General features: G+C 38.2%; 1 protein-coding gene across 1 annotated transcript in view; it reads right to left on the reverse strand.

The window, feature by feature from the left end:
• The window catches only part of LOC131132286 (multiple epidermal growth factor-like domains protein 11), a 104,891-nt gene that overhangs the window by 74,582 nt on the left and 4,928 nt on the right, over positions 1-25,381 (reverse strand). The window contains 2 exon segments of the mRNA XM_058077780.1: positions 1,228-1,329; positions 2,091-2,214. Coding sequence (XP_057933763.1) covers positions 1,228-1,329; positions 2,091-2,200 — 212 coding nt within the window. The 5' untranslated portion in view covers positions 2,201-2,214.

A 25,381-nucleotide genomic window follows, 5' to 3' on the forward strand; every position in this document is an offset into this window, starting at 1 on the left:
AGTTAACGTCAAAAAGTTTACCCCGGTTTGTGTTAGAATAAAATGTAGATAGAATGAATATAACGTTAGTTATCACCCTTATGTCCATTCGCTTAGACAATAGAAAGTGCTTGAATGTGCTGAAGGAGGAGGGTTCCCGTGACCCTGATCAGAGACCCCCAGCGACCCCCAGGTCCTGGAGGTGCCTGGAATGCGCCAACAGCGACCCTGCAGATGTTCATGTTAATCGTGTAAGAATGTGTGCAAGATAAGAACTCATAAAATAATAATGAAAGTAATTACTCTCACATATTCACACAGCTTGTGAATTAGAGTTGCACGACCATGTAGTCGGGACCCCCGAAAGAGAATAACTCTTACTCAAAGTGGAGTGGCATGTCACCGGGTATGTGGTTTCCCTCTCCTCACTTTGTCCCTGAAGGATCGCTCACCGACTTGGAGGCACGCGCAAGGTGAGGGTGGCATTCGGAATGTATTCATTCTTTGGACATGGGTGGCCATTTTGGACCTTTTTTAGAGTTCCATGGCATGTATGAATGTACCCTGCAATAAAAGTCATGGTATAGAAAATGGATGGATGGTTTATTTCCTCTGATTATCACTACTATATTGGGCAATAGGAGCATAAGGGTGACTGTAGGGTTGCTATTTCATGTCTGGAGGCCTCTAATAACGTTAAAATCCATATTTAGAAGGTTGTAGTGAGGATAAGCTGTATAGAAAATGGATGGATGGTTTATTTTCTCTGATTATCACTACTATATTGGGTAATAGGAGCATACGGGTGACTGTAGGGTTGCTATTTCACGTCTGGAGGCCTCTAATAACGTTAAAATCCATATTTAGAAGGTTGTAGTGAGGATAAGCTGTATAGAAAATGGATGGATGGTTTATTTTCTCTGATTATCACTACTATATTGGGTAATAGGAGCATAAGGGTGACTGTAGGGTTGCTATTTCATGTCTGGAGGCCTCTAATAATGTTAAAATCCATATTTAGAAGGTTGTGGTGAGGATAAGCTGTATAGAAAATGGATGGATGGTTTATTTTCTCGTGATTACCACTACTATATTGGGTAATAGGAGCATGAGGGTGACTGTTGGGTTGCTTTTAACTATTATTGTCTGTCTCTTCTGTATTTCTATATTTAAGTGTTTTTACAAACGTCACAGGAGTTTGAACCTGACAAAAAAGATACTCAGAAGCGTTTCTACGGCTGTTCGTACCTGTGCCTGGTGCATTTGAACCAGTTGAGGATGTCGGTGCATCGGGTGTAGTAGACCTGGTCGAAGGGATGAGCATAAGACTCCTGGACAGTCACGGCGTAACTAGAAGAACAGCAGATACCCAACGTCAGGACGGTGGTGCACCTCAAACGGCTTTTTCCACGTGAAAGCCGCTGTAATTATCAGATCATCAAAAGAGCTTTGCACAGCAGAACCTTCAGCGTCTAATTCAAGGACTTCTCATCTGGCAGGGTTTGCTAAAAAGAAAATAAATAAATAAAAACTGACAGAAAATGTACCAGAACAAAATGAATCGATTTTGAACTCTTAGGACACACTGTTAATAAAAATAATAATAAAAAAAGCAATATTTCTTTGAAATTCATTCCATTCATACAATGATAGTAGAGGTACAAATCCCAGCATAGCGCTCCATAAATCCATCATAGTTGTGTGCTGAGATGGGAAACAACGTAGTAAATCACAGCAAATGTAATATTTAAGGAAGTACTGAAGCTGTCATATTAATACTCGGTTTGTTGTCGGGGCCAAACATCATCGGATCTCATCTTTAATAAAAAAAAGTGAAAATGATCCTCAGTTCCTGCTGATTACACGGGAAGGTCATGGATCACAGCATCTGCACTCAGTGTTGCCCTCATCAGAATTTGCACGGTGATTTTATTCCCCCGAGCGATGAGACCGCTCAAGCAGTCATATTACCATCACGGAGAATTTACAAACCTTTTGCCTGATAACCGACAGCCGGCGATTTGTGGCGCGGCATCCATTACTTGGCCGCATTATTTGGAGCGGAGTTACTCCATTTTCAACATTCAGAGACTCAGATGTGGGAAACTGACCTCTCCCAGTGGCTGCACACGTTGGGATCATCTGGGTTGAGGGTCATCACCAGGGAGATGAAGCTGAACAGCCGCAGTAGCACTTGGGAAGAGACGTCACCGGGCCCCATCGTCCTCCTCCCTCCTAAAAAAATAAACTTTATTTATTTTTACTTTATAAAGGTAGACTTTCTTTATTGTCATTGCACAATAACACAGCAGTGAAATTGCCAACGAAATGTCGTTGCCTGGCTCCCGTGTAATAAAAAATAAAAAATAAAAAATGAAAAATAAAAAAAAAAAAATAAAAAAAAAAAAAAATGAAAACAAAAAAAAATAAAAATAAAAAATAAAAAAAAAATGAAAACAAAAAAATAAAAAATAAAAAAATAAAAAATAAATAATACAAAATAAAAACTGAAAAATAAATAAATAAATAAAAAATAAAAAATCATCAACACATCCGGTGTCATCTCCCCGAACACCGGCTCACCCCAGGGATGTGTTCTCAGCCCCCTGTTGTTTACCCCGACGACCCATGACTGTCGCCCCCAGATACGGCAGCGGCCGCATCCTGACGTACATGGACGACACAACAGTTGTGGGCCTCATTCAGGACAACAACGAACTGACTGGTCCTGAACGGTGCTTTGTTATCAAAAATAACTACTGAAAGCTGGCGGTTAGCAAAGAAAATACAAGAAGTAGTTTAGTTGTGTAAGAATATGAGCTTTATAGGTTGAAACAATGCTGGAATTGTCAGTTAGATTGTAGAGCAGCGACTCAACTGGGTCGCAATCATGTCATTTACATTCATAATTACATAGTCATGATGTGCTATATATATCACTATATTGACACTTACTATGGTACCCATTATGGCATTGGATGCTCATATCACCTTGTACTTCGGTACGAGGTACATTATAAAAATAAAAAACCTTAAACCAGGGGTGTGTGCTAACCACAGCCCATAATTCCATATTAAACAAAAAAAAAAGCAAGTTGGAGTTTGGTGTGTTAATGTCTTCAAGACAGGGAACACGATAGCCATCATTTCATTCTAGATAGTTTAGACTTTATCAGCAGTCAGCAACAATCGGGTCGGATTATACCGCAAACCAATTCAAGACTTTCACTGACGAGCGACTTGTGTAGTGTAGGCGTGTACGTACGGTATGTACTGCTGTGTACCAGACAATGCATTTTTCCATTTCTGTTGGGTATTTATGTTGGCCTTGTGTTGTGTGGGATTGCTTTCTCTTTCAATCTCTCTTCTATTTGCCAGTAAAATGAATAAAACATTGCTATTGTAAGTCGGACAATAATTCACTTGCAAGACTAAAAGCCTCAGAAGCTGTCAGACTGTGAGTTTAGACAGAGATGCTTTACACAAGCTCACTTTAGAAGGTTACGTTACATTGCAAAGAACACAGACGTGCTCTTTAACCACAATAGGACAATTAGACCGATTGTACTGCACTTTTAGTCATTAGCGGCAAAGAGAAATTGATATTATTTTTATCAATATATTTTGACGGGCTGCACGGCGGAGGAGTGGTTAGCGCGTAGGCCTCACGGCTAGGAGACCCGAGTTCAATCCCATCTCTGTGTGGAGTTTGCATGTTCTCCCCGTACATGCGTGGGTTTTTTCCGGGTACTCCGGTTTCCTCCCACATTCCAAAAACATGCTAGGTTAATTAGCCACTCCCTCGTTTATAGCAGTTAAAGGGGAAGTGCACTTTTGGTGGAATTTTGCCCATCATGCATATTTCTTTGCATTTTCTGTGCATTATAACGCCAGAAAACGAGTTGATATGAGCTAGCTAACAATGCACATCATGGGGACACACATTTCGACAAAAAAAAACTAACGTTTTATCGTTTGATATACATGCTGCTATAATGCAAGAACGAGTACATTGATGATAACATGTTTTAAATTTAAATTTAATTAAAAATTTAAATTTAAATTTAATTAAAATTAAAATTAAAATTAAAATTAAAATTAAAATTAAAATTAAATTAAATTAAATTAAATTAAATTAAATTAAATTAAATTAAATTAAATTAAATTAAATTAAATTAAATTAAATTAAATTAAATTAAATTAAATTAAATTAAATTAAATTAAATTAAATTAAATTAAATTAAATTAAATTAAATTAAATTAAATTAAATTAAATTAAATTAAATTAAATTAAATTAAAATTAAAATTAAAATTAAAATTAAAATTAAAATTAAATTAAATTAAATTAAATTAAATTAAATTAAATTAAATTAAATTAAATTAAATTAAATTAAATTAAATTAAATTAAATTAAATTAAATTAAATTAAATTAAAATTAAAATTAAAATTAAAATTAAAATTAAAATTAAAATTAAAATTAAAATTAAAATTAAAATTAAAATTAAAATTAAAATTAAATTAAGAAAGCAGGAAGTGAACAAATGTAACAGTTAGTGATTGTAAAAGTACCAGATGGAGGGGTAGGATTTAATAAGCTTTGCTTCTTCCTACTCCTTTTGGACATGTGGAAGTGGGAACTGATTATGGGATGCACTCAATCAAATTAAACCATTACCATGACCATAATTTGACTAAAAATCCACAGATTTACAGCGCTAAGAATAAAACTTACCACTTATCCCCCGCACCGAAGAGTAGGATATTGAACACATTCTTAATAAAACATCCAATTGTTAAGTGCAACACATCTGAGGGAGTGATAAAGAAAGGGTTTCCAGTTTCATTAAAAGTGCTAATCTTGGGCTTTTCCTCCAACGTGCCACCAAAGAGCCACTAAGATCTTAATACAATGTCTACCTGCCAAATCTCAGCACTCAGCCCTTTCATATGGAACGCAAAACCGCATTGACCAGTCGGCTCCCTCGTGGCCGGCGCACGTCTAAACAATGATGGACGACGCCGGCTTGCTGACAGCAAGTCTCCGCTCAAAATGAGTGCAAAGTTTCCCCGTCAATCGAGATGAGTTAAGGACGGCGTAATTCAAAAGCAGACTGATTTAAGTTGTATCCAGGTATTCTATATCTAAATGGGTCAATATGCCACAGTAGAGAACAAGTTATGTTTCCACAACAAACACAAAAGATACAAGAGAATTCATGAATACGTCAAATGGATCATCAAAGACGTTTACCCTACTTCAGATCTTTGGAGAGGCAAACTTTAAATAAAGCAAGAGTACTGTCAAACTGGTGTAGTTTTGTCAACGATATAAATATATATATACAGTATATAAAGTAAAGAACCTTGCATGACCTTTAAAACGAGCATCGGAATGCTACCTGTCAGAGCTAGTAGCAAGTCTTGAGTAAGTTTCAAAACTTTTATCGTCAACACAAGACAAGTCGAGGCAAAGTCTCAAGTACGGGTTGAAATTTTTCGACGTAGAATTCTGGATCAGGTCAGTGCACAGAAAAGTAATCCACGTCGTCATTAGCTACTAGCTTCTGTGCACATTGAAACGAAATTCTCGACAAACTGTAAAAAAAAAAACTTGTGGTTAAAGGAGACAAGACTTAGTTAATGATGTAGTTCAAATTACGTAAATTGTGTAAGATGTATGGATATATTTTTTTGTTGACATACCGTATTTTCCGGACTATAAGTCGCACTTTTTTTCATAGGTTGGCTGTTCCTGTGACTTATACTCCAGAGCGACTTATAAATGAAAAAAGTGGACACCTTTTGTGTTCATGTTTATTTTTTGTGTAGCTGAATAAGCATCGTGTTAGCATATCTTACACCTATTCAGCCTATTCTATATTATTTTATTATTGTTAGAACTTGGCTTCCAAGAAGACGTAATGTCTGTTTTGGTCAAGTACTTTCTAAAATAAATTACCCGCAAAAAATGCGACTTATACTCCAGTGTGACTTATGTACGTTTTTTTTCTATGCATTTTTCTATGCATTTTTGGCCTTGTGCGACTTATACTCTGGAGTGACTTATAGTCCTTTTTTGTGTATGTTATGATGTATATGTTATGTTTGATTATAGCGGCGCATGTAGACAAGACATTGGAATATTCCTTTCAATGTATACTATTGTTTTCGGAAAAGTCATTCGGAAAGAGGAAAAACCTCTCATGTAAACGTGGATATTGTAAAACTACAAAAATGGGTTTTGCGTTATCATTTTTGGCTTTCTGGGACCGATTAAATGGAATCAATTTTTTCTTATTATTTGGTTAGCATCCGTTTCAGCCTTCTGCAACGACTTAATGATGCTAACCAAGGTTCTATTGTTTTTTTTATATGTTTTTCAAAATTTAACAACAAAACGTGATTTTTTTTTGTGTGAAGTAGTACAAAACTTTTGGCCCTGATATTGCTTCATATGGGATATTGGTTTGTGTATGGTATTGTTGATGTATTTGTAAATGTTTATTAAAAAATACTCTGTTTTGCTGGATATCAAAAATAAGAATAAATCAATAAAGTAATCAATAAAGCCTTACTATAATTTGTCTTATGAAAAAAAAGACTGCAGAGCAATATGCTATATGGCCAAAATCCATTATCATGATATATGACACAAATGAAATGATAGTGTCTTGTATCTTTGTTATGATAATCTAACTATAAAAAATATATTTTAATAACTGGTCTGAAAAAAGCCCCCCCCCAGCTACTTCATGCTCCCTTCCCAATGTTGATCTTAGCTTGTGTCCACACTGAGCAGCACAGACCATAATCCCACTGACTGGATTAAATCAGCTGTTTTTGTCTTAAATGAGCAACACTCAATTGCCGGCGCACCAATCTGTGAAATGACCCTGATCCCCCCCCCCATTACCTCTTCATCTGGCATGGATCGATGCTCACCGATAAGTAAACCAGGCCAGGACAGAGAGATGGAACGGACGGTCATTGAGATTTGTCAATAAATAGATCAACTTAGTCCCTCCTAGCTTCAAGACGTCTTACTCTTGTTGATTAAGGGCTTCTTGCGTTCCACCGCAATTATTAGCGCTTATTAAACTTGCAAAACAGGATCAACAAAAATCACTACGGGTGAACATATCCACCAAGTGACAACGGGGGAGAAATGCTAAATCGATAAGAAGCGAAATCGATGAGGCGGTTCTGAGCATGCTCTTCTTATAGTCATAGAAAAACTAGATCTCGTTATATAATATCAAAATAAAAACATCATAAATATAGGCTGTCGGCCTCCCGCCACCCTGGTGAGGATAAGCAGCCGAGAAGATGGATGGATGGATGGATGGATAGAACCATTGGCGACTCCCTCGTTTATAGCCGTTAAAGGGGAAGTGCACTTTTGGTGGAATATTGCCCATCATTCACAGTCCTTATGTGAAAATGCATCAACACATATTTCTTTGCATTATAACGTCAGAAAACGAGTTAATATGAGCTAGCTAACAATGCACGTCATTGGGACACACCTATTTCGATGGCAAAAAAACAAACGTTTTATCGTTTGATATACATGCTGCTATAATGAGTACATTGATGATTGGGTTTTCCGGGTTTTCCGGGTACTCCGGTTTCCTCCGGTTTCCTCCGGTTTCCTCCCACATTCCAAAAACATGCTAGGTTAATTGGAGACTCCCTCGTTTATAGCAGTTAAAGGGGAAGTGCACTTTTGGTTGAATTTTGCCCATCATTCACAATCCCTATGTGAAAATGCATATTTCTTTGCATTTTCTGTGCATTATAACGCCAGAAAACGAGTTAATATGAGCTAGCTAACAATGCACATCATTGGGACACACCTATTTTGACTACAAAAAAAAAAACCCAAACGTTTTATCGTTTCGTATACATGCTGTTATAATGCAAGAACGAGTACATTGATGATAACGTGGAATACTTAAAAGTATACTGGCTGCACGGTGCTCAAGTGGTTAGCGCACAGGCCACGCAGCTAGGAGACCCGAGTTCAATTCCACCCTCGAGCATCTCTGTGTGGAGTTTGCATGTTCTCCCCGTGCATGCGTGGGTTTTCTCCGGGTACTCCGGTTTCCTCCCACATTCCAAAAACATGCTAGGTTAATTGGCCACTCCAAATTGTCCATAGGTATGAATGTGAGTGTGAATGGTTGTTTGTCTATATGTGCCCTGTGATTGGCTGGCCACCAGTCCAGGGTGTACCCCGCCTCTCTCTCGCCCCAAAACAGCTGGGATAGGCTCCAGCACCCCTCGTGAGGATAAGCGGTAGAAAAAAAATTTACTTTTATTCATGACATGAATGAAGTGATGATATATTCAGATGTATTAATCCAATTTCTCTTCATATGTGGACTATTTTTACCTTCACTTGGAGTCATTCTTATGATTTATTTTGCAAGGTTGCCACTATCGTTAATTTTCAGGAGAGGAGAACGTGAATTAAATGACATGTCTTTTATTACCAACACAAATGAACAGTCATGAGTGAGCGTGCTGTTGCTTTCACCTTGGGATCAGTTTTTTTTTTCTTTTATTTGGAGTATGAATTGTCTTGTTGTTATCATTAAATAATCTGCTGTGAGCAATCGCATTATCGTCATTTTATGAGTCAGCTATGCCGCTCCTGTGCATATGCATGGAGTCGTGCCGGGCTCCGTGCCGGGCTCCGTGCCGGGCCCTACGCCAACTCTTGCAGCAGGGCGCCACTAAGTGCGCTGATAAATGAAAATATATATCTATATAAAACATATCAAATATTAGCAAGATTGAATTTCATCATTTCCTGTTTAAATTTATCCCGGGTGCGTTCTTTCAGCGCATGCTCAGATATGACGCATCTTCAGTTTTAAAAATGGGGGCCAGCAATCGGCACTGGACTGCTAAGGAAAGTTTGTTTTTGATCCAAACTAATGGTAATGGTAATGGTAATGGTAATGGTTTAATTTCATTTGAACATGCATCACATTCCAATTGAGTGCATCCCATAATCAGTTCCCAGTTCCACATGTCCAAAAGGAGTAGGAAGAAGCAAAGCTTATTAAATCCTACCCCTCCATCTGCTACTTTTACAATCACTAACTGTTACATTTGTTCACTTCCTGCTTTCCTAATATAGTTTAATTTATTTTTTGTTTTTTTTTATTATTTTTTTTGTTTTTATTATTTTTATTATATATTATATATATAATATATAATATATTTTATTATATATATAAAATATATTTTATTATATTGTATTTTTTAAAATCATTTTTTAATTTAACAAAATTTCAAGACTGGCCGAAGGAAAAACTGAAAAAAATATTTATTTTCTTTATTTTTTAATTTTTTTATTTTTTATTATTTTTATTATATATATATAATATTCTATATTTTATATATTTTATTATATATATAAAATATATTTTATTATATTGTATTTTTTAAATTATTTTTTAATTTAACATAATTTCAAGACTGGACGAAGGAAAAACTGAAAAAAATATTTATTTTCTTTATTTTTTAATTTTTTTATTTTTTATTATTTTTATTATATTTTTATTATATATATATAATATTCTATATTTTATATATTTTATTATATATATAAAATATATTTTATTATATTGTATTTTTTAAAATTATTTTTTAATTTAACAAAATTTCAAGACTGGACGAAGGAAAAACTGAAAAAAAATATTTATTCGTTAGTTATTAGTTATTATTATTATAACAAGTGAAAGAAAAACTCGGGGATGTCGGTATCACGTGACGTTGATGTTTTACTGGGCATGCCCCATTGACTATTCTGGTTGATTATAGCGCCGCATGTAGACCAGATATTGGAATATTCCTTTCCGTGTATACCGTTGTTTTGGGAAAAGTCATTCAGAAAGAGGAAAAACGTCAATTTCCACGAGATTCCACATTTAGAAGTAGATTTACTGAGCAATTCCACAATTTGGTTAACACGGAAACCGTAGGGCGCTGAGATTAGATATGATGGGACAAGTCAAATGATCTGACATGTTTTTTTTAATGGGGTCAACTTCAAAAATCCCCAAAATCAGCAGGGGATCAAATATTTCCCCCGCGACGGCGAAACGACTACCAGAAGCACGATCAAACATGGCTGTTCTCCTCACTTCATCTTTCACACGAGTCAGCGGTGACGTCCAAAAGTTGAATAAAGTGATGAAATTGCGGACAGAAAAGGACAAGATGCGCAGGCAACAGAAGTGGTGCTTTCTTTGTTCGCCGACTTCTTTTCAATCTGAACTCAAACGGCGCACATTTGAAAAGCGTTCATGTCTTAAAGAGCACAAGCGCAGAAGTGCTTTTATCCAAATCTCTTAGAACAAACAACTGATGCAAACTCCGGGCACCCCCGGTCGGCGCTTCTGTCCCGGGAGCCCCCCCCCCACAGCCCGCGATGTCAGCTGCGTAATTCATGAGCGAAGTCCATCAGACGGTGGAGGTGCTGTGAGGTATTTCTACAGTCCCGGTGCAGCTCACATAAGTCACCCGGTGTAATTTGTCGGGCAGGCCGGACCCGCCATCCACCTTTGTATCGATTCAAGGCCTAAGTGTGGTGCTGATTAAGCACGGGGCATTTAAGGATCAATCAGGGCCGTATCTGCCCGTATGGATTATGTGTACAGTTATGTAATACATTCAGGAACAATTTGACTTTGCCGGAAATAACACTTTTCAAACGCTCTCCATTGATCATAACGCTTTGATCCAGGCACAGAATTGATCTTGATTTGAAAAATTGTAAAATAAAACAAAAACCTACCACGAGCACACACGGGTTTTGTACCTGCAAAACCTGCACCAGGTCGCAGCAGCGGGGGTGTACTTCCCCTTCTCATTGTTCATGCATTAAAGAAAGATATGTTAATAGAGGCTGATTATGTATTCCAGCGCTATTGTCGGCTTTGGAAGGAAAACTTGGTGCAGGGGGCGTTTACACCAACCTCGGGAAAAGTTGCATCAAACAAATATTGAAAAACTTCTTCTCGTGGTTCCCAAACTTTTCCCACCCGGACATTAGGGGATAATAGGGGGCACAAAAATGTATGTTTGGGGCCATGTGGGTATTAGCGGCACATAAAAATATAAGTTAACAACAAAACAAACTTTAAAAAAAAACAAAAATTGAAAAATCAGAAAAAAAGTTATAATATAACAAAAACCTAATTTTAGGAGCATAATGGTGCCATTGGAAACAAATTCAGTCGCAATGTTGTGAAAAACAAAATAAACAAAGTTTACATTTTTGCAGAAAAATGTACTGTATGTTACAGCAATAAAGGCAAAATATTATGGGAATTAAAGTCATAAATTACAGGAAAAAAGTTGAATAATATAAAAATGAACTTAGACCACATGGGGGTCAAACAATAATAAAAAAAATTAAATAAATAATAATAATATAATATAATATATAATAATATAATAATATATAATATAATTTAATATAATAATTCAATCAAATAATACGTTTAAATATTAAATAAATATATGCAAATTTTTTGGATTCTTACAAAACAAAACAAATTAAAGTTGTAATATTTGGAAAATGAGGTTTAATAATTGATGCGTTATTATTGAGTGAAGTACAACTTCCATAAGTCACCCTGTGTAATTTGCCATTGTTGCCAATGCCAATTGCCAATAATGCCACTGAGGAGAAGACAGGAAGCAGAACTCTCATTGGGAGTGACCATGATGGATAGGATCAGGAAGGAGTACATCAGAGGGACATGACATGTTAGAGGCCTTGGAGATAAAGTCAGAGAGGCCAGACTGAGATGGTCGGGACATGTCCAGAGTAGAGATAATATAATATATACAGTAAATAGTGGGTGTGGTTCTCATTGGGAGTGACCATGATGGATAGGATCAGGAAGGAGTACATCAGAGGGACGTTACATGTTGGAGGCCTTGGAGAGGCCAGACTGAGATGGTCGGGACATGTCCAGAGGAGAGATCATAATATAAACAGTAAATAGTGGGCGTGGTTCTCATTGGGAGTGACCATGATGGATAGGATCGGGAAGGAGTACATCAGAGGGACATTACATGTTAGAGGCCTTGGAGATAAAGTCAGAGAGGCCAGACTGAGATGGTCGGGACATGTCCAGAGGAGAGATAATATAATATACAGTAAATAGTGGGTGTGGTTCTCATTGGGAGTGACCATGATGGATAGGATCAGGAAGGAGTACATCAGAGGGACGTTACATGTTAGAGGCCTTGGAGAGGCCAGACTGAGATGGTCGGGACATGTCCAGAGGAGAGATAATATAATATACAGTAAATAGTGGGCGTGGTTCTCATTGGGAGTGACCATGATGGATAGGATCAGGAAGGAGTACATCAGAGGCACATTACATGTTAGAGGCCTTGGAGAGGCCAGACTGAGATGGTCGGGACATGTCCAGAGGAGAGATAGTTATGTGGCGAGAAAGAAGAAGAAGGTTTATTTCAATATTATGGAAATAAAATTAAAAAATATTCTGCGAGTAAAGTCATAATATTACCACAAAAAAAATGGACTATTTAAGAATAAAGTTGAAATATTTGGGGACAAAAAACAAATAAAAAAAAACAAAAGTCCAAGTTGATACTAATAGGCTTTTTCACTGATGTCACAAAGTTTATTTTTTTCTTAAAATACACACATATATATATATATATATATATATATATATATATATATATATATATATATACCTTCTTAGCATCTGCATGTGGTGCGTTACAAAATATCAAAGTGGCCCTACATTAGAAATAATTCATACTAATAACTCTGAGTCACTGTGTGAAAAATCCAGACATATGTAGCTATTTTATTGTTATTATTTTTAGTAAACTACTCCATATATCTCAAGTTGTTTATGGAGCAAATCTGCATTGTACGCTCGGATCGATCAGTGTCCTCCACAGACCACGCTGACTCTGTTGCGATTGGTTTAAAAGCAAGGACATCATCTTGGACTTTGCCGCTCATTTCCTTGTTTGCAACATACTTTGGTTCCGGAGGATATGAAAGAATTTGTGGCGTGCTTTTCAAGCACGGTGTAATCTCCATATTGGCACTGTGACTTGGTGGCATGCCCAGGCGAGGATTGGACTTTAGTCGCCATAACGACGCGCTGGCAAAGGAATCAGGACGTGTATCGATTATGCCACGCTTGGAAAAACGGTCACACCTTCTGCTGTATCAGCTGGAACAGAAGTATGCATGAAGATGGGATGCGGAGAAGCTGAGGAGATAGTTTTCTTTGAAAAAAAAATGGCAGACAAACAGTCATCATTTCGGTGTATGGGAAGTGCCAGACACTTTAACAAAAGGGGACATTTTATTATTCTTTGGCTCTTTTGTGACCTATAAATGTTGTTACAATGTTGGATTCTCATGGTAGACAAGGTTTGCCCATTTAGAAGTCAGCCCTGAAATCAGTTTTGGATGGCAAAGCTAATTTTTCTTTAGCTTGGGCAAGCATCAGGCAGAAGTGGTTGGAGTTTCACTGGTTTAATAATAATAATAAAAATAATACATTTTATTTGTATAGCGCTTTTCAGAGTACTCAAAGATGCTTTACAGTAGAGAAAAAAATAGAGTTGAGTAAAAACAGTATCTATCTATCTATCATGTTTTTGGAATGCGGGAGGAAACCGGAGTACCCGGAGAAAACCCACGGGAGAACGTGCAAATTCCACACAGAGACGGCCAAGTGTGGAATTGAACTCGGGGCTCCCAGGTGCGAGGCCTGTGTGCCAACTTACATTGGTATTCATTAGAGATGAGTATCTATCTATACGCATACAGAGATATATATGTATACAGCGTATTCAGGACTTCAAATTGGAGCTGTCACTTTTATTGCAAATGTCGATCCAAAAATCGGAGCAGAATGCCAACGTCAAGCTAGCAGGGCAGTTAAGAGGTGGTAGGAGCGAGCTGTGTGTCAAAAGTAGATATTTTGTATTGGTATATTTGGTATTGGATGACATTTTTAGCTAATTGGTTATTTTTAGCCTTATGTATTATTTTAGCTGTTTGAAGATGAACTATATCAGCAAGTTGAAGTATTTGTCATTTTTAGAAATAAGGAGTTAGTATGTTCTCTGTAGGCGGCATTATGAATTATCCTTACTGGCCTTTTTTTTGCAGTACATTTAGCCAGTGAAGATTGCTTTTATAGTTATTAGTCCATATTTCCAAACACAATAAGTAAGATATGGTAGAACCAGAGAGCCATAAAGAGTGTGGAGTGATTTCTGATTGAGAACAAATTTTTGCTTTGTTCAATATTGAAATATTTCCGGCCACCTTATGTTGTATATTTGTAATATGGGATCATATTTTCATCTATTATGATCCCCAGAAATGTATTTTCTTTCACTCTTTCAATGTCTACACCAGGGGTGGGCAAACTTTTTGACTCGCGGGCCGCATTGATATGACAAAATTTACGTGGGGGGGGGGGGCAGACTATATATTTTACACGTAACAGTCCACCTGGTATTATTGTATCTGTAAAATTGTCATGCAATCTGCTATTATTATTTATTATTTTATATTTATATTTAAATATTTAAAAAATAATAAAATATTATAATAATTACAATAAAATTAAAATAATAATTATTATATTATTATTATGTAAAATATGCAAATATAACAATGATATTATATATAATTAATATAATAATTATAATAATCATAATAGTTCTAATAATTATTATAATAATCTAATAATAATAATAATTATTATTATTATTATGTGCTTGTGTCCCTTTTTTCAGGAGCACTTTTTTGACATGGTCTGTTGTTTACAAACGAAATTGATCCAACCATCAAAAGGTTGTCTCAGGCCATGATGCCAGGTTGTATGTTGACTTTAAATGAAATACTTTGGAAAGATTGGGCGGGCCGTATTCAAACACTTTGGCGGGCCGGATGTGGCCCCTGGGCCGTAGTTTGCCCACCCCTGGTCTACACCGTCTATTTGTATTTTCTGTGTCCTTTCTGCTGTTAGCAAACAGCATGATTTTAGTTTTATTTAGGTTCAAGGACAATCTATCATCAAAATGTCTTTTTAGTGTGACCATATCTTCTCTGATGTTTTTAATGATTTCATCTGTACTCCCTCTGGAACAAAAAGCATCCGCAAATGATACCCAGATTTTTATGGGCATATGGGCAGAACGTAACCCCCGTGTGGTCTAAGCCACGCTGTCCCTATTAGTGCGAATGCAGTAATCATCTTAATATGCGTGTTACTTGTGAAATACATTGTTGCATTGCTGGTAGTAATTGACAAACGAGGCGCGAAAGCATTGAATATTTCATACCCGAAGATACAGTTATCTCAAAGTAAGTGAGGCAATAAATCCCGACAGCTCCGTCTTTTGCTTTTTATGTTTTAAAGTTCAGTCGCTCTCGTGCCGGTCAGATCCACCGAGCCGAGTGACAGACGGTAAGACGAGGCGAGCCAAGAGGCTGTCGGTGAGTAGCGATATTCCCCCGGGTGTGCTGTCAGACATGAGGAGACATATCAGCAGTATTTGTTAAAAGTCACACATCGGCACGCGGAGGACGGTCCACATGTCATTGGGACAAAGTGGCTGATAATTGAGCTGCAGTGCGCTGGAAGGGGAGGCTTTGAGGGCGTGTTTGGGATTTGGACCGTGTTTGTGCAGGGGGGGTGTAGTGTCAAACACAGCGAGTTTTATGTTTTCATTCGGGAAGATTTTGCCGCATCACAAAAAAAAAAAAAACATATGTCAGGGTTGGGGGGGGGGGGGGGGCTGCTACACCTGCATTTTTATTTTTCAGTTTAAATCTGACTGAAAGCCTGCAGCTGCTGCCAAAGCACGCTATTTCTTTAGCCGCCAAAGGAGGCTTATTTACATTTTTTTATGACCGTCAAGAACACAGCAGTATTGTTATTGTTATTTTTTTCCCTTAATAAATATGTGCTACATTCCATCCCAACCACTTCATTACTCATAAAGCAGCTCAATAGAAGGAAAATAGAAAAAAAAAAACATCACATAATTGAATATCAGCACGGCTTTATCATACTCGTTTTATTCAATGCATGCACAAATATGTTCATAACTGCAGTATTACTACTATTTAACACCCTGAGGATTATCAATCATAATTAGTATTAGGGCTCGACCGATTACCAAATCCTGAAACACAATTTTGCACACTGTCAAATGATTTTAATCGGATTACCGTGGTTTTTTTTTTATGAATTAATCATGATTAATGAACACGAGTGGCTCAGTGTGTATTTAATGGACGGAAATGACAGGATATGCTGTATATTTGGATGTATTAACAGCTCTGGATGAAATGAATGCGTCAATCAAGCTAAAAGATACCATGCAAATGTAAAAATATACAGTATTTGTCGAACACTAGTCTATTTAATAGTAGCAGAAAAACAGTGTATTTTCCAGCATACTTTTAATACTTGACTTTTAACTGCTGTGCCCCGCTTTTACTCGTGTTTTAGCTGCGTATAAACCAATGAATGTTGTATTTTAACGTATCTTTTACTCTGTTTACTTGCTTTTATTCAACTCCATTTTTTCCGTAAAGTGTCTTTGAGTATTTTGAAAAGTGCTACACAAATAAAATGTTTTATTATTATTGCTTAAATGTAGCAAATTGTAATTGAGAAATTACCACTAATTACAACAAGTTATATTTTTTATTGCAAATGTTGATCAGAAATTGGAGAATGTCAACATAAGCAAGCCCGAGGGTTTGCAGCCATTTGTCATAAATCGACATTTTCCCCGGCACATTAATTAATCAAATTTTTTTAGCCATTTGCTGGCAAATTTCACAGCTTCACTTTATCGCGTTTTTTCAAAAATATATGAATTAATAATTCATGCTGTTTCGTGGTTGAATAGGGCCTGTTATTAGTTCAAAATATGCATATTTAAGCACATTTTTTTTGCCTAAATTCAGCATTTTCAAGCATAAAAATGGCTACATGAACTAAAATGCAAATATGAGGCATTCAAAGATAAACTGATGGAATAAACGAATGCAGTTTCATGGAACAAATACTACAATTTAAGCTGTAAAAGTAGACCGGCATAAAAGTCTGCCCTGACTGTGCACCACTGCTATAAATCCACTACACGCAGAGTCAAATATTTCAATGCATTTCTTCATCATTTTGACGATATCATTATATCAGAAATCATATTTAACGGTTAATAAAAACTCCAAATTCAGTATCTCGTAAAATTAGAAAAACGGTCAAAAGTTAGGACCGGTTCACGCGCTTTATTTAAAATATGAAGTGCAAACACTTCTTTGGTGTCTTTGACTTAATTGAACTCCTGAAAGCAAATACATTTTGCAGCATACTGTAATTTATTGAGATGCGCCTGTTAAAAGTGAATTTTAAAAATCCCACGGGCCACCCACTGGAATCCACTGGACTGCACCCACCAAATGTTGGCAGGACTCTGCACGTGAAAAGTTAATGTATTCATTCATATAGGCTTATTATTTTATGTGCTAGGGATTTACTGCCTTTTTGCACGTCATTTTTTTTCAGTTTTTTGATGCTGAAATTGTTCATTTGCTGCTTGTTCCACAATTTTTCTTACAATAAAAGTTTTGGAAAGTACTAAAATGTTTGTACTTGCTAGGGGTGCGAATCTCAGCACTGAGGACGATTCCTTACACATCTCCATGCACTGCCAGCGATACCATACTTTAACCATACATGCAATTTTCTGGCGATACGATGCGATACGATACGATACGATACGATACGATACGACATCCTAAAACAGCAACAACTTTCACATCCGCTATGCAATTACAAATTATAGCAGTGGTTCAGTGGTGGAGTAAAAGAAACAATTACTGCTGTAAAAAATACAGTTTTTAAAGTGACACTTTCAACAGTGGAATCATTCATTCATTCATTGGCGAGGGTGCTGGAGCCTATCCCAGCTGTCTTTGGCCGCCTATGTGATAATGACTATACCTCCCCAACTGGCAAAATGTTGTTGTCTTTTTTTGTTACACTTTATGTTCATTTGAAGGACTTCAAAATCACAGTCGCTGTCCGTGGTGCTGAAGCTTGTAAGCCCCGCTATTGTGGGAACGTTAAAGTGACACTTTCAACAGTGGAATCATTCATTCATTCATTGGCGAGGGTGCTGGAGCCTATCCCAGCTGTCTTTGGCCCCCTATGTGATAATGGCTATGCAATTACTTTAGCAGTAATTCGGTGGTGGAGTAAAACAAACAATTACTGCTGTAAAAAATACAGTACGCAGCAACAACAAAGTTAAAGTGACACTTTCAACAGTGGAATCATTCATTCATTCATTGGCGAGGGTGCTGGAGCCTATCCCAGCTGTCTTTGGCCGCCTATGTGATAATGACTATACCTCCCCAACTGGCAAAATGTTGTTGTCTTTTTTTGTTACACTTCATGTTCATTTGAAGGACTTCAAAATCACAGTCGCTGTCCGTGGTGCTGAAGCTTGTAAGCCCCGCTATTGTGGGAACGTTAAAGTGACACTTTCAACAGTGGAATCATTCATTCATTCATTGGCGAGGGTGCTGGAGCCTATCCCCGCTGTCTTTGGCCCCCTATGTGATAATGGCTATGCAATTACTTTAGCAGTAATTCGGTGGTGGAGTAAAACAAACAATTACTGCTGTAAAAAATACAGTACGCAGCAACAACAAAGTTAAAGTGACACTTTCAACAGTGGAATCATTCATTCATTCATTGGCGAGGGTGCTGGAGCCTATCCCAGCTGTCTTTGTCCCCCTATGTGATAATGACTATACCTCCCCAAATGGCAAAATGTTGTTGTCTTTTTTTTGTTACACTTCATGTTCATTTGAAGGACTTCAAAATCACAGTCACTGTCCGTGGTGCTGAAGCTTGTATGCCCTGCTATTGTGGGAATGTGTATGTTTGGAAATGATGCTATCATTCATTCATTTTCTACAGCATATCTATCTATCTATCTGCGTCAGTGCAAAAAAAAAAAAATCCATATCGTTGGGGCCCTAATTAATATGTGGTAGCAACCGTGCTGCAAACATTAAAGCAAAAGTAGAGCAAAAAATGATCCCCGGGGCTCTCTTAGATATTCACTTAAGAATTCATGTCAGAGCACATGCAGGTGTTTCTAAAGGCACGGCGGCACACAATCAGCACCTTTTATTCATTACAAGTCTGAAGGGCATCTTTAGTGTCTTCTGTGATTGTTTACATTTAATGAAAGTCTTTTATTTCAAAGAAATATGAAGCACATTTGACGGTTATATAAATATATAAATATATACATATGGACGTGTTCCTTTTATACCCTCCTAAAGTTTGATTAAAAGTCTGAAAACATGTCTGTAAATGGTCTGGCGTTGGTTATTAACCACCGATATACGCATCGAGGCCGAAGCGTATCACCAAAGTCATTAAAAAAACGACCGAAAAAATGAATTTGTGTAATGTGTATTGACATAGGAGTCTCGCTGAATCCATGCTATGACCTTTTGATCGCCGGGTGTGTTCTCCAAGCGGTACCTGGACCCAAATCAGCTCATAATGCCACCACTATCACATCAAACCATTAGTAATATAGAAAAACCTCAATATTAGAATACGTAGCATTACAACGCTGGGGACGAATAACATGACTAAGCAACAAACACTTTATCTTCCAACACATCATCTTGAGATAACTACAAACCTCTAGACTACGACATCATCTGGATGATAAAATAAACGCTAACAGAATCAAAAAATCATGTAAATTCAATGAATCCATTGCAGAAAGACAAAAATGCTACAGAAAACACATTTTTATAGTTTAACATTTATCCTTTTACACACTTAAGGTCATTCAAAATGAATATAAAAGATCAATGACAAGGTTTAGGAACATTTAAGGTTACTTAACACGCAGATCCACACGTTCTTCCATTTTAAAAAATGGAGGCGAGCCATCGGCACTGGACTGCTAAGGAAAGTTTGTCCCTATGATGTACTCGTTCCTGATCCTATCCATCCTGGTCACTCCCAATGAGAACCTCAGCATCCTCATCTCTGCTACCTCCAGTTCTGCTTCCTGTCTTTTCCTCAGCGGCGCTGTCTCTAGACTCTAATTAATTATCGTACCAACAGTAAAATATGGTGGTGGTAGTGTGATGGTCATTTTAAAAAATGGAGGCGAGCCATCGGCACTGGACTGCTAAGGAAAGTTTGTTTTTGATTCAAACTAAATTCCAAGACTGGACGAAGGAAAAACTGGCAATACGGAGTTATTAAAACAAGTGAAAGTAAAACTCAAGGAAGTCGGTATCACGTGATGTTGGTGTTTACGTTTTACTGGGCATGCCCCATTGACTATTCCGGTTGATTATAGCGGCGCATGTAGACCAGAGATTGGAATATTCCTTTCCGTGTATACCATTGTTTTCGGAAAAGTCATTCGGAAAGAGGAAAATCTCCTCATGTAAACGTGGTTAATGTGTCAGGAAGTTCCACCTTAGTTTGTCACCTTCTTTATCACTTCTCTAGTACTTGCAACTTTTTTTTAACTTTTAGATTTTGGGTTATTTTGCAGCGGTGGCCAATAAGAAATGCAGAGACTGGAGGTGAGAAACCCTGTTGAATTGAAGAAATAACTCATGGCTCACCGGTCGGTCAGCGGCGTGACCAAAATGGTTTGGAACCCCTGAAGAACATCTTGTGGAGATTTGTTGGCAGCGGTGACTGCGTGGTCAATTACCGATGCCGCGGAAACCCTCCGCAGAGTGTTTGGGGGAAAAAGGGGAGAAACGTGTCGTGCTGTGCTCCACTGGACTTAGTATAATCCAGTATGATACGTCCAGCTCTTCAAAGCTGCTTTACTAAGTCGACAGCTCCATCTGAAGGCCTGGTCCAAGAAGAGGAAATAAGATTGGACGTTGAGATGGGAGTCTAGCCATCCAGCATATCCAACACCTCATCATCTGACTGTTTTTGTAGTTTTGTGTTTTTACTGCAGAATGTACACAAACATAACTTAACATTGTCACAGAACATACAGTACTGTGGGGCCAAAAAGAGTTAAAAAAAAACATAACTTAGCTGAGATTAATTGAGATCTGTCAGTCTGAGAAAAGGGTCATAAAGCCATTTATGAAGCTTTGGGACTCCAGCAAACCACAGTGAGAGCCATATTAGTGTTCATGACTTCGCTGGAAAAAAGTTACGTTTCAATTTCAGAAAACATCTTGATGATCCTCAAGTACTTTGTGGTCTGACAAGACAAAAGTTGAACTTTTTGGAAGGGGAGTGTCCCGTTACATTCTTCTTCTTCTTCTTCTATCTCTCCTCTGGACATGTCCCAACCATCTCAGTCTGGCCTCTCGGACTTTATCTCCGAGGTCTCTATCATGTAATGTCCCTATGATGTACTTGTTCCTGATCCTATCCATCCTGGTCACTCCCAATGAGAACCTCAGCATCCTCATCTCTGCTACCTCCAGTTCTGCTTCCTGTCTTTTCCTCAGCGGCGCTGTCTCTAGACTCTAATTAATTATCGTACCAACAGTAAAATATGGTGGTGGTAGTGTGATGGTCTGGGGCCGTTTTGGTGCTTCAGGACCTGAAAGAACCAACACTGCTGTGTACCAAAACATCCTGACGGAGAATGTCTGGCCATGTGTTGGTGACCTCAAGCAGGAACCAACTTGGGTTCTGCAGCGGGACAGTGATCCAAACCACACCGGCGGGTCCACCTTGGATCGGATGAAGAAAAACCAAATGAAGACTTTGGAGTGGGTTAGCCAAAGTCCACACCTGAATCCTATGAAAAATGGTAGTGGTTGCGGTATGACGTCCTGGTTTAATTAGCATATCCGGCCATGATGCAACGTTGCGGAGTGTTTATGGACGTGTAAAACTGAGCTTTGTGGTTCATGTCATAAGAAATGTTAACATTGTTGCCAAAGAGGTGATTTCGGCAGTAAGATCAACACGAATGCCACCTTCCTGTTTTGCCATGAGCGGTTCTCACTTCACTTCTGTGCTTTTCTTATTGATCATGGCTGCAAAGTGACTGAAAATGCGGCCAAAGGAAGCTGCAAGTGCAAGCGTTTTAGTGAAGAAGTTGAGTAAAGAACACTAACGAATTCAAGAAATTGCCATTCATCTTATCACTCTTCATAATATTCTGGACTATATGCAAATTGCCGTCATAAAAACTGAGGCAGCAGACTTTGTGAAAATGAATATCTGAACTTTTTGGCCATGACTGTACGTGTATAAGCGTGTTGCTTTCGGCTAATTCCGTTTGCAAAGCACATATACTCCATATCATCCATTAACACCCCCCCACCCCCCCCCCACACCATGAATTATAAATGAGCCAATGGTGTCGATTGTGAAAACAATACAATTCCTGAAGTGAAAGCTCAAATACCGACCGTGCTACTGTATTGTGCTTCATAAGCCTTACAGCAAGGTTTGCATCCGTGTCAACATAAGCTTGTTTACTTCCTCAACCGGGTACTTTCATAGTTTCCAAAGCATGTCTTTATTCATTCATTCATTCTTTTTCTACCGCTTATCCTCACGAGGGTCGCGGGGGTGCTGGAGAGCACATATAGACAAACAACCATTCACACTCACATTCATACCTATGGACAATTTGGAGTCGTAGTAGTACAGTAAACCTCGGATATATCGGATTCAATTGTTCCCACTGGTTTTGTCCGATATAAGCGAAATCCGTTATATGCGTATAGCGGAAAATGTCCGTTTTCCGCATATATGGGATTTATATCCGGTATATGCGTAAATGGGATTTTATCCGTTATAAAAAGGCACTTCCTTGACTATGTTTCCAATGTACCTGGACGCGCAGGCAACGCTGCAAACGCTAGCAAATGACGTCGTATAGCGGCCTGTCACGATTCGGCGAATCGGAGCGCCACGATGCGGCCATCCGATATATGCCAGGGAAATTTCATGGAAATGCATTGGAACGGGACTGGAGATTTTGTCCGAAATAGGCGAAATCCGTTATAAAAAATCCGATATATGCAATGAATTTTTATTGGAAATGCATTACAGAAAAATCGGTTCTTTTTTATCTGTCCGTTGTGAGCGAATTTCCGATATATCCGAGTCCGATATATCCGAGGTTTACTGTAGTAGTAGTTAATATTCTTCATTATACTATCTTTTCTATTAGATATCACATACTGTACAGATAGTGGTTAATATTCTGCATTATACGTTTGTAGTGTCTTGTCATTCAAAATTTGTTAATTTCCTGTACGCATGCCCAAAGACGCATGCACGGGAGGTGGAATTGAGCCCTGGTCTCCTAGCTGTGAGGTCTGAGCGCTAACCACACGACCTCCGTGCAGCCGCATGTCTTTGTACTTTATGTTATTTCATTTATTCACGTATTATTCCACCGTGTGCAGGCACAGTATGTGATACATTAGATATCACATACTGTACATATAGTAGTTAATATTCTGCATTATACGTTTGTAGTGTATTGTCATTCGAAATTTGTCAATTTCCGAAAGAATTTCTGAGATTGCTGAGAGTGGAATTGAACCCAGGTCTCCTTTATGTTACTTCATTTATTCAGCGCGTGTGAGCGGTTAAGATGTCATGAAGAAGTCAACATCCCGACCTAACACCCTTTGTGTCTCCCATCCAATACACGTGTTCTGCAAAGCCCGCTTAGAGCCAACACAACAATACACTGACTAAGAGACTGTCTGGTGTACGCGTTAGTCCTCCATTTGCCCCGAGGGGAGCATCCATGATGTTTTGTAACGGTCAAGTCCATCACCTTGCTTCCTGTCCACAGTGGAGCACCCACGAGGCAAGAAGCACTCTGGAGTCTTTCACGTTGCCTTTTCTTTTCCGCCCTTTCTACTCGGGTTTGTCTTTGTTTTTAGAATGAATAAGACGCCGGGAGCCAGTGGGCTGAAGCCCTTAATGGCTTTTACCTCCATGCTGGGTGCCGTTTCAATTTGGAGACTTCAGTTCAGCCATCGCGTCCACTCCACTGTGTGAGATGACAGTTTCTTTATGCAGTAATTCCAAAATGACTGCCTGATTATAGTATGGAAAATTAGGAGTTGCGTGTACTGCATATTGTTAATATAAAAGTCAATTTAATATAAATACACATATTAGAGTGTATGTCCACTCCATCTTTCTGTGTCACATTGGCTCTATATGAAATGAACACACAAGAGAGTGAGCATCCTCTCAACTATTAAGGATCTTCGTGGAGGTGGGAGTTCCACGGAATGCTAGCAGTTAGCAAGCGGAAAAATGGCTTTAGATATCACATACTGTACAGATAGCGGTTAATATTCTGCATTATACGTTTGTAGTGTCTTGTCATTGGAAATTTGTCAATTTCCTCTACGCATGCCCAAAGACGCATGCACGGGGAGAACATGCAAACACCACACTGAGATGCACGAGGGTGGAATTGAACCCTGGTCTTCTAGCTGCGAGTCTGCGAGCTAAACACACGCCCACCGTGCAGCCGCATGTGTTTATACTTTATGTTATTTGATTTATTCACGTATTATTCCATCGCGTGCAGTTCTTTTCTATTAGATATCACATACTGTACACATAGTGGTTAATATTCTGCATTATACGTTTGTAGTGTCTTGTCACTGGAAATTTGTCAATTTCCTCTACGCATGCCCGAAGACGCATGCATGGGGAGAACATGCAAACTCCACACTGAGATGCACGAGGGTGGAATTGAACCCCGGTCTCCTAGCTGTGAGGTCTGTGCGCTAAACACACGACCACCATGCAGCTGCATGTCTTTATACTTTGTTATTTGATTTATTCACGTATTATTCCATCGCGTGCAGTTCTTTTCTATTAGATATCACATACTGTACACATAGTGGTTAATATTCTGCATTATACGTTTGTAGTGTCTTGTCATTCAAAATTTGTCAATTTCCTCTACGCATGCCCGAAGACGCATGCATGAGGAGAACATGCAAACTCCACACTGAGATGGCCGAGGGTGGGATTGAACCCCGGTCTCCTAGCTGTGAGGTCTGTGGGCTAAACACACCACCACCGTGCAGCCGCATGTCTTTATACTTTATGTTATTTCATTTATTCGCGTATTATTCCATCACATGCAGTTCTTTTCTATTAGATATCACATACTGTACACATAGTGGTTAATATTCTGCATTATACGTTTGTAGTGTCTTGTCATTGGAAATTTGTCAATTTCCTCTACGCATGCCCGAAGACGCATGCACGGGGAGAACATGCAAACACCACACTGAGATGGCCGAGGGTGGA

This window comes from Doryrhamphus excisus, chromosome 7 (assembly GCF_030265055.1).
Source record: "Doryrhamphus excisus isolate RoL2022-K1 chromosome 7, RoL_Dexc_1.0, whole genome shotgun sequence".
Classification (NCBI taxonomy): Eukaryota; Metazoa; Chordata; class Actinopteri; order Syngnathiformes; family Syngnathidae; genus Doryrhamphus; species Doryrhamphus excisus.